This window comes from Glycine max, chromosome 11, assembly GCF_000004515.6.
Source record: "Glycine max cultivar Williams 82 chromosome 11, Glycine_max_v4.0, whole genome shotgun sequence".
Lineage (NCBI taxonomy): Eukaryota > Viridiplantae > Streptophyta > Magnoliopsida > Fabales > Fabaceae > Glycine > Glycine max.
In genome coordinates this window covers 21701312-21714154 of record NC_038247.2, presented here as the reverse complement: position 1 = coordinate 21714154, position 12843 = coordinate 21701312, and the positions used below count along the sequence as shown (strand labels likewise).

At 34.5% G+C, this 12843-nt stretch overlaps 2 protein-coding genes across 2 annotated transcripts; one reads left to right on the top strand and one right to left on the bottom strand.

Moving 5' to 3' along the window:
- Window positions 1-464: 464 nt before the first annotated feature.
- Window positions 465-5005, top strand: LOC100800616 (ethylene-overproduction protein 1). Its single transcript, XM_006591182.4, has 4 exons — window positions 465-3153; window positions 3367-3658; window positions 3739-4048; window positions 4384-5005. Exons 1-4 carry the CDS (start codon window positions 1169-1171, stop codon window positions 4602-4604), a joined length of 2808 nt encoding a protein of 935 aa, XP_006591245.1. The 5' UTR covers window positions 465-1168; the 3' UTR covers window positions 4605-5005.
- Window positions 5006-5400: 395 nt separating this feature from the next.
- On the bottom strand, window positions 5401-12720 carry LOC100801161 (inactive receptor-like serine/threonine-protein kinase At2g40270). Its single transcript, XM_006591183.4, has 10 exons — window positions 12101-12720; window positions 11843-11984; window positions 11031-11169; window positions 8816-8887; window positions 8574-8720; window positions 8345-8485; window positions 7216-7766; window positions 6840-7030; window positions 6624-6756; window positions 5401-6259 (listed from the first exon to the last, which is right to left on the bottom strand). Exons 2-10 carry the CDS (start codon window positions 11958-11960, stop codon window positions 5649-5651), a joined length of 2103 nt encoding a protein of 700 aa, XP_006591246.1. The 5' UTR covers window positions 11961-11984; window positions 12101-12720; the 3' UTR covers window positions 5401-5648.
- Window positions 12721-12843: the final 123 nt, after the last annotated feature.

Here is a 12843-nt window from a genome sequence, read left to right as displayed (position 1 = left end):
ATTTCATACATAATAATTATATGTTATACATCGTAATTGGATCATATGGATAATAGAATATTGAGGCCCCAAAAGAAAATGCCGTCCCACAATCACCTTATGCCTTTTCTTCCTCTAGAAAAAACAAATGAAGAACCACGAATGAATTGGACATTCAACCAAAATATAGTGATGATCGTCATTAGATTAGAAAATACATAGTAAATCGACTTTGTTGGAGAAAAGAGTAAACACAAGTGAAATTTCATAGTATTATTACTTACTAGTAGTATTATATTATTATTGTCTTTTGGGGATATTTTAAAAAGAAAAATGTGAATACATGTTTGGTGTTGATAAGGCAACCTAACATAAAAATAATATTTGGATTGGTTACACAGCTCACTCCACCTTATGCACTTTGCTTGACATGCAATTCCATCTCAATCCGAATATTTGAATAATAATTTAATTAAGGCCAAAGGTGCGAAGCTAATAAAGAGGAATTCGTTCATCATTAAGGTACGTTTCACTTTGGTGGTCGAACAATTAAATAATCTATGACTCTGTGTCCTACTTTTTTAATACAACAAAAAGAAAAGAAAAAAGAAAAATGATCATGGAGCCAGTTGACCAGACTGGCATGCTTGTGTCCCAAATTGGAGTGGTTTCTTCTCAAGGATCTGAAATTGTATACTCATTTCTCTTTCTCTCTCCCTTGTGAAGTCACAAGTGGAGTCAGTTAATGGCACAGGTTGAGCATAGCATAGCAGCTTCACCTGATCACTCCAAGAAATTTAACTACTAGTTGCTAACTTTGGTTTATTTACACCACAAACCTTTTACTAAAAACACAACATTATTCAAAGCCTGAATTTTCCACTCTTTTTTAGCAAAAAAAGAAGATGCCAAGTTCTGTTTAGGTCATTGGTCTTCATCATCATCCATCCACCATCAACAAGAACAATTCCTTTTTTATCTTCAAGCCTAAAACTCTATAGCCCTCCCTATAACTATATGCCTACACACTCACCTCACTTTTTCTCTCTTTATGTTGCTGCAAGTACAAAATAACAAAATGAAGTTCCTTTACTCAAAGGTTCACACCCCATGTTTATGTTTATTCAAAGTTCAGCCCTTATGCAGAAGGGGTTGAAATCAAAGTACTTATAATTATAATTCATCAGAGATGCGTGGTTTGAAGCTAACTGAACGTTTCAAGAGCACTCAAGTTCATGCTCTCAGTTCTTCTTCATCACAAACAAATGGCAGCAATAGCAGAAAAGCCTCAGTGGCTGCCACCACCAAACCTCACAACAACCTTAACAGAAACAAAACCATGTTACCATCATGGTCAAAAACCAAATCCAGAACTACCAACAACAAAAACTCGACCTCATCATTAGCAAACCTTGCTCCTCTTCGCCTCCCTTCGACCGACACCATTGAACCATCCATAGAACCTCACCTTAAGCCCATCAACCTTGTGGAGACCTTATCAGAACTCTATCATCGGTTGGAGTGTTGTTCACAGTCCAACAAAGCCTTAATGTGTGTGGAACAGTACTCTCTCTTGCGTGGCCTTGGTGATCAGAAAATACTCAGAAGATGTCTCAGGACAGCATGTCAAAATGCCGAGGATGTGCTCTCCAAGGTTGTGTTGTCTGCGTGGTTGAGGTTTGAGAGGAGGGATGATGAGCTTGTTGGTGTGTGTTCAATGGATTGTGGTGGTTTTGTTCTTGAGTGTCCAAAGAAGAATTTGGAACATGGGTTGAGTCCTTGTTCAGTTAGTGATCACTGCCAGTGTCAGAAAGAGCCAAATCAGAAAACCTGCACTGAGACTGAGAGTGTGTGTTTGTTAGATGAGGAAAGTGACATTTTGTTCTGTGTTGGGAGTGAAGAAATCAGTTGTGTTAGGTGCAGGATAGCTTCACTTTCAGACCCTTTTAATGCTATGCTCTATGGTGGCTTTGCTGAATCCAAAATCAACAAGATTGATTTCTCAGGAAATGGGATATGTCCAAAGGGGATGAGGGCAGTGGAGTTTTACAGCAGGAACAAAAGATTGGACCTTTTCTGTCCAATGACTGTTTTGGAGCTTCTGTCCTTTGCCAATAGGTTTTGTTGTGAGGATATGAAATCTGCTTGTGATGCACATTTGGCTTCAATTGTTGTGAACGTTGAAGATGCATTGGTGCTTATTGAGTATGGATTGGAAGAGAGAGCCACACTTCTTGTAGGGGCTTGCTTACAAGTGTTGCTTAGGGAGCTTCCAAATTCTCTGTACAATCCAAAGGTGGCAAAAATATTCTGTAGTTTTGAGGTAAAGGAAAGGTTGGCCAATGTGGGGTGTGCTTCTTTCTTATTGTACTACTTTTTGAGTCAGGTGGCAATTGAGGAAAACATGGTATCTAAAACCACAATGATGTTGGTGGAGAGAATGGGGGAGTGCGCTACAGAAAGATGGCAGAAGGCACTAGCATTCCATCAATTGGGGTGTGTGCTTCTTGAAAGGAATGAATACGTAGAAGCTCAACATTGTTTTGAGGCAGCACTTGAGGAAGGTCATGTTTATTCTTTGGCTGGTGTGGCCAGAACTAAGCACAAGCAGGGTCAGCCATATTCAGCCTATAAGTTAATTAGTTCTCTCATATTTGAGTATAAACCAGAAGGGTGGATGTATCAGGAGCGTGCACTGTACAACATGGGAAAGGAAAAGAGTTTTGATTTGGATGTTGCAACTGAATTGGATCCCTCCCTTTCATTTCCATATAAGTATAGAGCACTGGCAAAAGTGGAAGAGAAGCAGATAAAGGAAGGGATTATAGAGTTAGATAGGTTTATTGGATTCAAACCCTCCCCTGATTGCTTAGAATTGAGAGCTTGGTTGTATGTTGCACTTGAGGACTATGACAGTGCAATGAGAGATATTAGGGCACTGCTAACCATTGAACCAAATTACATAACTTCACATGGGAAGATCAAAGGGGAATACTTGCTCCAACTTCTAAACTGTGAAGTTCAGCAGAAGTGTCAGGCTGATTGCTGGATGCAGTTATACCAACAATGGTCGTGTGTTGATGATATTGGTTCTTTGGCTATTATACATCAGATGTTAGAGAATGAGCCTGGAAAGAGTGTGCTAGAGTTTCGTCAGTCTCTACTCCTATTGAGGTTAGTATATCTACAACTCAACTAAAAATATCTCCTCTTTAACTTTCAATTCTCACTGTGTTTATTGTCACATTGTCAAGGATCCTTAGGATTTGAGTATGAATGCTTGACAATGACCAGCTTGTTACACTTACAATGTAGCTATTTTATGTATTCAAATTTAGTTCTGTTTTACAATGTCATGATAATTCCTCACATTTGTGAAATTCACAGATTAAACTATCAAAAGGCTGCAATGCGCAGTTTGCGGTTGGCCAGAAACCATTCCAGCCCAATGCAAGAGAGGCTAATTTATGAAGGATGGATCCTATATGACACTGGCTATCGTGAAGAAGCAGTGGCACGGGCTGACAGATCCATTGCGATTCAGAGATCATTTGAAGCTTTTTTTCTAAAAGCATATGTGTTGGCAGATACCACTCTGGATCCTGAATCTTCTTCCTATGTTATTCAGCTTCTAAAAGAAGCACTTAAATGTCCTTCAGATGGTCTTCGAAAAGGACAGGTCAGTGTGATCTCTGATCCTTATTGCTAGTGAATTAAGTGTTTTGCAGTTATTTGATTGTCTTGTGCAATATTTTGCAGGCATTGAATAACTTAGGGAGTATTTATGTGGATTGTGGTAAGCTAGAGCTTGCAAAAGAATGCTACAAGAATGCTCTTGCAATTAGGCACACAAGAGCTCATCAAGGTCTAGCACGCGTTTATCATCAGAAAAATCAAAGAAAAGCTGCATATGATGAGATGACCAAGCTAATTGAGAAGGCAGAGAGCAATGCCTCAGCATATGAGAAAAGATCAGAATACTGTGATCGTGAGATGGCAAAGGCTGATCTTGATGTTGCAACTCAACTTGATCCTTTAAGGACCTATCCATATAGATACAGGGCAGCGGGTACTTTCCCTTATTGCTCACTCTCTTATCTTCCATTTGTGTATATTAATTAACCTTATATTCAATTTAACCATCTGTAGTTAGATCACCACTTAACAAGTTTGGTATCAGCATTAAAATTAATTAAATAGTAGTTTATAGGATCTGAGTTCCTAAGGTACAGTTATTTATTTTATCCATTGTCCTTGCTTTGGTATTTCAAAATCCATTACAAAGTTTCAATTCGTAATTTTAAGTGTCTTTGTATTTACCAAGTAGTAAATATAGGAGGTAGAAATTTCGGTTTCTTCCATTTTCCAACCTTATATTTTTCAAAACCTTACATGTATGACCAGTGATGATGGATGAGCAAAAGGAAACTGAAGCAGTGGAAGAACTCACTAAGGCCATAAAGTTCAAGCCTGACCTGCAGATGCTTCATCTAAGAGCAGCATTTTATGAGTCAACGGGGGACCTATCATCTGCTCTTCAAGATTGTCAGGCAGCTCTTTGCTTAGACCCGAACCATACAGGCACACTTGATGTATATCGAAGGATACAAAAATTGAACTTCTAATCTTAAAGTACATGTGCATTTGAAAGATAGAATGTGGAGATCTTGGTTGGACAATGGGGAGTTCCCAAATGACTGAGTTTTTACCTCAGAAATCTGACAACAATCATTTAAGAACAAAGGTCGAATGAGATGGAGAATATGTATTGTGGAAACAAAACCAAGAAGCAATACTTTTTGGATGATTGAAGAAAAAGGTGGATAGAAGAGATTAATTTATGTGTTATATTATCAAACAGGGAGGATGATTCAGGTGTAAAGCATAAGAAATACAGAATAGTAAGTCCATTGATTTGATATGTATTCTCGTGAGCCATATTTATGGAATTTGTCTCACATTATTTAAACATCCTCTTGTACAGTTACAAGGTTATAAAGAGATTCATACCACTTGTTTCCTACAATTTATATTTCATTTTCCTGACTTTTTTGACAAATAAGGAAGAAAGCACAAATAATCACTTTTTCCTTCTTTGAAAGTAGTGGACCTTGCAACTAGAAATTCACATGTCCGTTTTGGAAAGAACATGACACACCAAGTGGGTGAGTGTAGACTATAGATTCCACTGAAACCATCTTCTTGGTTTGTTGCTGTTCTTGGTCCATAGTATTTAGACCTTAGTACATCTAGTACATTAAAAAATACCCTATGGAAAAGGTGAGAGGATATTTTAGAGAAAAAGAACACCTTGATGTCTTGTATTTGTCTTCATATCACAAAAAAATTGGGACTTGTTTCTTTCTCATCACAAAACTAACCTATCATAACCATTTTTCTTTCCCATGGCCATTTCCACACTAAAGAAAAGCAAAATTCATTTATAAAAGCACAAAAAACAAATTCATTCCTCAACTATTTACAAAATTAAATTGCTCTACTAAGACAACAGTTGTTTCTTCCATCCATCCTACTTCTGTTAGCTTAAAAAAAAGAAGAATCTAAAGCATAACTAAGAAGAATTTTTAAAAAAAAAAATGGCATCAAACTCCAAATTCAGAGTAGTTGCTCAGATTATTATCCCAAAAGATAGATTTTTTCACATGGAGTCATGGTTTAACCTCTGAACTTAAGTCACTGGGCATGATTTCTATTTCTGCCCACCAAAGAGGAGATGCTTTCGGAGTTGCTCCGTCCGGCCCCATGGCAGTGATTTCCTTCAACTTAGCAGTAACCTCTCTCATAGTAGGCCTTTTTTCAGGATCTTGATGTACACAGCTGTTGATCACTTCTTCCCATTTCTCAATTTCATTTGCTTGCAAAGAGTTGAGGCTTGTGTCCACCAAGTCTTTCAATGGTTGCCCCTTCATATATTCCGCTGCCCAATCTTCAAATAAGCCATTCTCCATAGCAAAGGGAATTCTTCCAGTAATCAATTCAAACAATAGTACTCCAAAGCTGTAAACATTGGCCTTTATATATGCTGAAGCTGTTTCCAACAGCTGTGGAGCTTCAGAGCCCTTCTTTGTGGAGACTATATCAGTCCACAAACTAAGGTCTGATAATTTAGCAGCATAGTCTTCAGTCAGGTACATAGAGGAAGATAGTATGTTTCTGTAGGCAATGGGTGGTGTCAGTTGATGCAAGTGCTCCAGACAATAGGCTATTCCCACAGCGATCCTCATTCTCATTCCCCAGTCTAGTTGTTCTGCTTCTCTAACTGCAAGACGTACATGAATGTTGTCAACACAAAACACTAATTGCCAAGAAAAATATTTTCAGCTACGTTTCTACAACATTCTATTGTGCCGAAGTCTCACCTCTTTGCTTAGTAAGAAATGGTTGATATCATATTATGAAACTGCTAAACCATTCAGTTAAAGATGTAAAGCAAAGGCGTAATAGTAGTTTTGCACACACACTTGGGAAATTGCTTATCAAAGCCATGTTGATAACTTTTGTTAAAGTATCAAGTAACATGAGAAGGATACACCAAGAAAACTGCATTTTAGGCTGCAATGATTCTTAAAGAACATGCGTGTGATGCAATCTTGCAAGTGAATTTTGAACAAAACAGCACTTACTGTGTAGATGCTCAAATAGCGTTCCATTTGGAGCATACTCAAAAACCATCATCCTTGTGAATGGCTTATTCTCTTCACAATATCCAATAAGATTCACAAAATTCTTGTGGTTCACTCTTGACAACATCTCTATCTGGAATAATGAAAAGGAAAAAGCTTAGAACAAAAACCAGATCGTAAACAGTGGTGCATTTTCTACATTTGTTGTCTGCGTACCTTCTTTCGGAACTGAGTTTCCATCTTTTTGGACCAGTCTTGGGATGAAGTCACTGCAGAGGATGCTACAGCAATCTCAACTCCACTGGAGAGAGTCCCCTTATAAATAGTCCCCTCAGGTAGTGAGCCAATAATATTGCTGAAATCTTCGCAAGCGACTTCAAGTTCTGTTCGCTTCAGACTCGGAACACCTAAATCATACATGTCCAATGAGTATGCAAATTTCTAATAAAGAACCAATTGTAAAAGATGGAAAGACTAGAACATAAACTTTATTCTAGGTAGTTAATTAATAATTTAATATGCATTTTGCAGTTTGAAATCTATAGCTGAGCATGTCAATGATGTAAACAATGTAAATATGAGCATTAATTACCTGATACAAATGCTTTCTGCAGCTGGCCACTCAACCCTGTGGCCCAAGGTTTTACAGTTACAACCTTATTACTTCTGAAGCAAGCAAAAACAATGGCAGAAACCAAAATCAAGAAGGAGAAGCCCCCAACTGTAGACCAAATAATCACAGTATGTTGCTTTGTATTTGAACTGTATGCATTCCCTTGGTTTGAAGATGAAGCAGGAGAAGGCATTGAACCCCAATTGGACTGTGGTGGTGTGAACACAACCATTGGTGGATTTGCTGGAGGTGATAAGTCTGGAGTTGGTGCTACCTCAGGTGAAGGTGAGGGTGAGAGAATGAAAAAGAAAGTGGAGAGAGATGGAGATGGTGAATGGGAAATTTCTGGAGATGATATTGGTGAATCTGAGGGACTCTCGGATGATGAGAAAGGCTCAAGAACTGGTGATAGTGTAGAGGGAAATGGTGATGGTGAAAGAGTTTCTTTTTCATCATCACCTCTCTTAGAACGATTTGCTGCTTGGAGAAGTTTCCTTCTGGATGCTATATCCCCATGTTGACCAATGTGCCTGTCACAAGCAGGCAATTTTAAACATAATCTGATGTATCAAGTTTTATTTTTTTCATTGAGAAATGTTAATTTGTTAGTTTTGTTTGAAATGCCACTTGGAGGGATTCAATCCCGCGACCTCTCCCCCTGGCTTCTCCCTTCATCGTTCCCTAAATACTAGGTCAACCTTAGGTCAAGTACCCCACAGTTAATGAAGACACTTAAGCATCACTATTATGGACTATAGGAAAAAAAAATCATATATAAATTATTGTTGTGGATAGAAGCTATGTAAAGCAAAAGAAAAATTTAATTTGCCCATTGACATAGGACATCTCAAGCGTAAGGTTTGCAGAATTAGACATATACTAGTGGTCCAATAATATCCAAATAACCAGTAAACTACTAGACCTAACAATGTTTACTATGACAAACTCTCATACTATATTAGAATTTGAGTTTAAGACTAACTCAATCTCAAAAACTATTTATAAGGTAAAATTGTCATCAACTTATCATATATACTATTTTAGTTATAATTGTTAGTGGACGTGGAATCTCCAACATCTTTTGATAGATGAATGATTGTTTGCTTACCAGTTATTAGTTATGCTAGCACATGCTTCTCTAGTGGTGGCACCAGTTAGTTGTTCTTCATCTACATGCAATTCAGAAAATGTCTTGAGCTCATAAACTTCTGGAGTTAAGCTAGCAAGATTGTCATTGTTGTCCAATAAACTGAAATACAAATTTGATTATTAATCAACAAAAGTTCAGAAAAGAAATAAATATAAAATATAGTTTTTGCATGAATGTTTCAACTTACAGGGTAGTCAGGGATGGATAACTTGCAAGGTCATGAAATGGAAATTGCCCACTAAAGTTGTTAAATCCTAAGTCAAGAACTTCCAGGTCCTCTAATTGTAGTATCTCCTTAGGGATGTCTCCGTAGAAATAATTGTTACGGAAAATGCTGCAGAATGATTACAAAGATTGTTGAAAGTTTCCGAATAAAATTCGTCATAACTCATATCAATTATGGCAACAGTGGCATGTACATGTTCTTACATTGATTTAATGTGAACCAGCTTCCCAATTTCAGGTGCTAGTATTCCATGGAGACATAGATCTTTCAAGTTCCTGCGAGAAGAACAACTCTTAATTCATGTACATGTTTGTATATTGAATAAACAATGTTCAATGGAAACTTCAGGCAATTAATTAACAACGTACTCTACTGGCAAGATGTTATGTTAGCATAGTTCATTCAACTTTCCAAAAGCAGACTTACAGAGATTAGAAGCAAAACAAGTACAGTTAACATGTAAGAAATTTATAATCGCAAACAAAAATGAAATAAATAACTCTTTGAAGGATCTATAAATATTTTATGAACTGTGGCGTATGTACCTTGCAAAGACATGGGCTATATATTTCTGGGCATTTGGCCCCATTATATTTTTTTAAAAATAAAAAAAGAAAAACACTAAAAATTGTAGGCTATATTTCAATTGTGAACTGAATTTTAATTTACTTAAATTTGGATTGTCAAACTTATAGAAAGTGAATTTTGAGTCTAACTTAATTATGTTTTTAATTAAAGTGAAGATTACACTCATTTATATATCATTATGGAGAACACAATCATGCAACATTAATTCCGCTTGGTGCATGTCTTGTCAATAAATATTTTAAATATACTTAATAATTAATCAGAGTCGAATTGGAATGGTACCCAGCTAATAATTTGAATAATTTTTTAATACGTTCCTTTTTTCTTTGCTATATATTCTATACTTTTAATCCAATTGTTTCACTGTTTTTTATATTATTATAATTTTTTAATTTGTATATTATCCTTTATTTATCTTACTAAAAAAATGCAACGGTTTTTTCTATTGATAAAAATGTAATGTTTTTGTCATGAATATGCACCTTGTATCCAGGTAAATGTAACAAATAAAATATTTCTGACTTTTTATTTTTGGAGCGAAGCTGTAGTATGTATATTTGAAAATAAAAGCAAACACTAAATTTTACATTAACATAAACCTAAAAAATAATTAACATAACCAATAATATCCTTGACTGGAACACCGACAAAGAAAGTATTCCATGAACAATATTAAAACAGGATTTATAAAAAAATTGTCTCCTCTAAGTTTAGAATATATTTTTAAGAGGTGTATTTAATAAAAAGGAAAAAGAAATAAAAGATAAAGATAATTATATACCATCTTTGTATTCTTTATTATATTCAAACAATAGAATTTTCCAATAATAAATTGCTGCTAAACATATATAGATATATACAATTTTGTATATTTTATTATATTCAAATAATATATATATAATGTTTCCAATAACAAAATGCTACCAGATATTAAACCCATTATTGGACCCACAGAATTGGAGGATTTGCTCATGCTTCTTGCTTTTTAAAAGTCCTTAAAGTAAGGTGATTTTTTTTATATATATAAAATAAGTTTACATATAAACACTACAAACAATCCTAAATTAACCATGTTGAGACATGGGCCGAAATACTCTAAAATTGTAGGTTGACTGACATAAAAAAGTAGAAAATTGTAGGTTGACTGACATAAAAAGACTTAAATCAACTTCATATTTTTTTTCATAATTTTTTCTATAAAAATGAAATAATTAGTGTATATATTTATAATGTTATTCAACCCCAAACTGTCATGTATGTTATTTTTATTATTTTTTACTATAGTTGCTTTAAAAGCCATGGTATCATAATTTTTTATTAGCTGACAATATAAAAACAAAAATAGACATTTCATAAAAATTAAATTCAAATTCTCTGTCGTTGTTGAATTTAAAAACATGATAAATGAAATACAAAAAAAAATATCAGTAGAAATACAAAAGACAAAGAGAAACAAGACTACAATTTCATGTTGCAAGAGATACTAAGAGCATAAGCCAAAAAATACACGGAATTTAAAATAAGTTCACGATCTTAACAAAAATAAACAATTACAGTACTTCTCTAAACCTTAAGTTGAACTAAAGACAATATTTAAATTCCTTAAATGTTTTTAATACTATTTTCCAATTAACATTAGAGTTTTATTAAGTTATAAAAAATAAAACCTTAATTTAATTAGAGACAAATAACAAAAGCACCTAAAAAGTAGTGTGACTAAGACTTATACATGAATCTTGTAGATGAATAGAGTTTGGAAGCGGTGAAAAGCAATATGATATAAGGAGAATTAACGTGAAAAAAGAAGAGGAAAAGTAAGAGGTTGCTTACAAGGATACAACATTGCCGTGGGAGCACTCAACTCCGAACCAGGAACAGGGATCAATCTCTCCCTCTTTGCTATTCCAACTTGATAAACCACCCAATCGATCTATCACCACCCTCTCCCTCATCTTTTGTAGAGCCAACCCTGCAATTCCCAAATCACAACCACACCTTAATTATGAGTTTACTTTTCCTCAATTTCAACTAAAGCAGATCTAGAAAACTAAAAAGCTAGCCGTTTATGTTGTTACTATCTAATCCAAATTAAAATTTTATAGCTATGTACTATATAACAATGTTAGGTAAACTAATTAGAAATCACATCACATATAACTTTTAAGATTAATACAGTTTTTATAAAAGTTAACAAATTTTCTAATGAGTAATATATATTTCATCTCTTCAACACATTATCAACACTTCTAAATCATTTATCTCAATTTCTATACATTTTCTTATCACGCTATATTGTTTATCATTCTTATATTTTTTTTTTATTTCTTATGCTTAATAGATGTTAAATGATATTAAGGGTGTATAATTTTTTTTAATTGATTAATAATGTAGAAACTCTTTATACTGTTTTATTTAACTCTTAACTCACACCAATCTTTAGTATAAATCTTATTGTAATGCAAATTATCAAAGTCAAATTTATTTTTAACAAAAAAATAATATAATAAACTGAATCTAATTTTTATCATCATCTAAAAAACCCATCTCATAAATCTATGAAACAACCTCAAAAAAACAAACACGTGCAAAAACCAACAACAACAACGTTAATAATAATAATGATCATTAAGACTTAGTGTCACCTTCATTGTTGAGAGTCGTACACCAAATAGGTTGCATGCTGAAGGGGGACAGAGACACAACCGCCACAAACACGCGTAAGAGCTTCAACCAAGTGATGAATCTCCACCGTTCTTCCATTGTGAGATGATATAACAAGAAATTCTGAAACAACATATATGATCTTTTAAGTCTATACTTAATTATATAAAAGAGATATATAGAGGGGATGGAAAGAGAAAGTGGTAGAGAACAAAATGATTGGAGAAGATAAAACTCACCTTCACCGACACAAAATGCGTTTCGATGATGGAGTTAACAAAATGATGAAAAATGGAGGAAATGGGGAATGTTTGGGGGGAAAGAGAGACAGAGTCCGATAAAACGGCTTTTTCTTCTTTTTTTTCCCTTATTTTTTTGAGTTAATTAGTGTTTTGCTTTTTGCGGCGAACAAGTAGTGTGTGACGGCACGGTGGATTTGTTCACCGTTTCAGAGTTGGATTATGTCATGAATGGAGGAGTTGGATAAGTCGTAAACGCATCTATTCTACCTTTGTCCTCACCTCGTATATATACATACATGTGTTTTTTTTATGTTTTTTTTTTATCTCAAGGTTTCCACAAATTTGGGTCGTTTGAGTTGGTAATGAAAATAATTTCCAATTCAAGAGTAGTTTAGAGGAGAAAAATATAAGAATTTTTTTTGAATTAAAATAAAATACAAAAAAGATGTGAGTCTCACATAATATAATATAATTTTTTTTATATATTATTTCCCTCCTTTGAAACCAAACGACACAGCCTTAAAGTTGAGCAGTTCTCCCAAGAGTTTAGCCGTATATATAATATTTTTTTTCTTTTTATAAATGCATTTGGCCGTATTTTTAATGTTTTTAACAAGTGTCGATGTCCCTAGGCATACATTATAAAATTGATATGTACGATTGCCAATGAATTTTTCAACAGCCTACACCCTTCAGAAGAAGAAAGAAAGAAAAGTATTATATACAATAAGTAATACTCC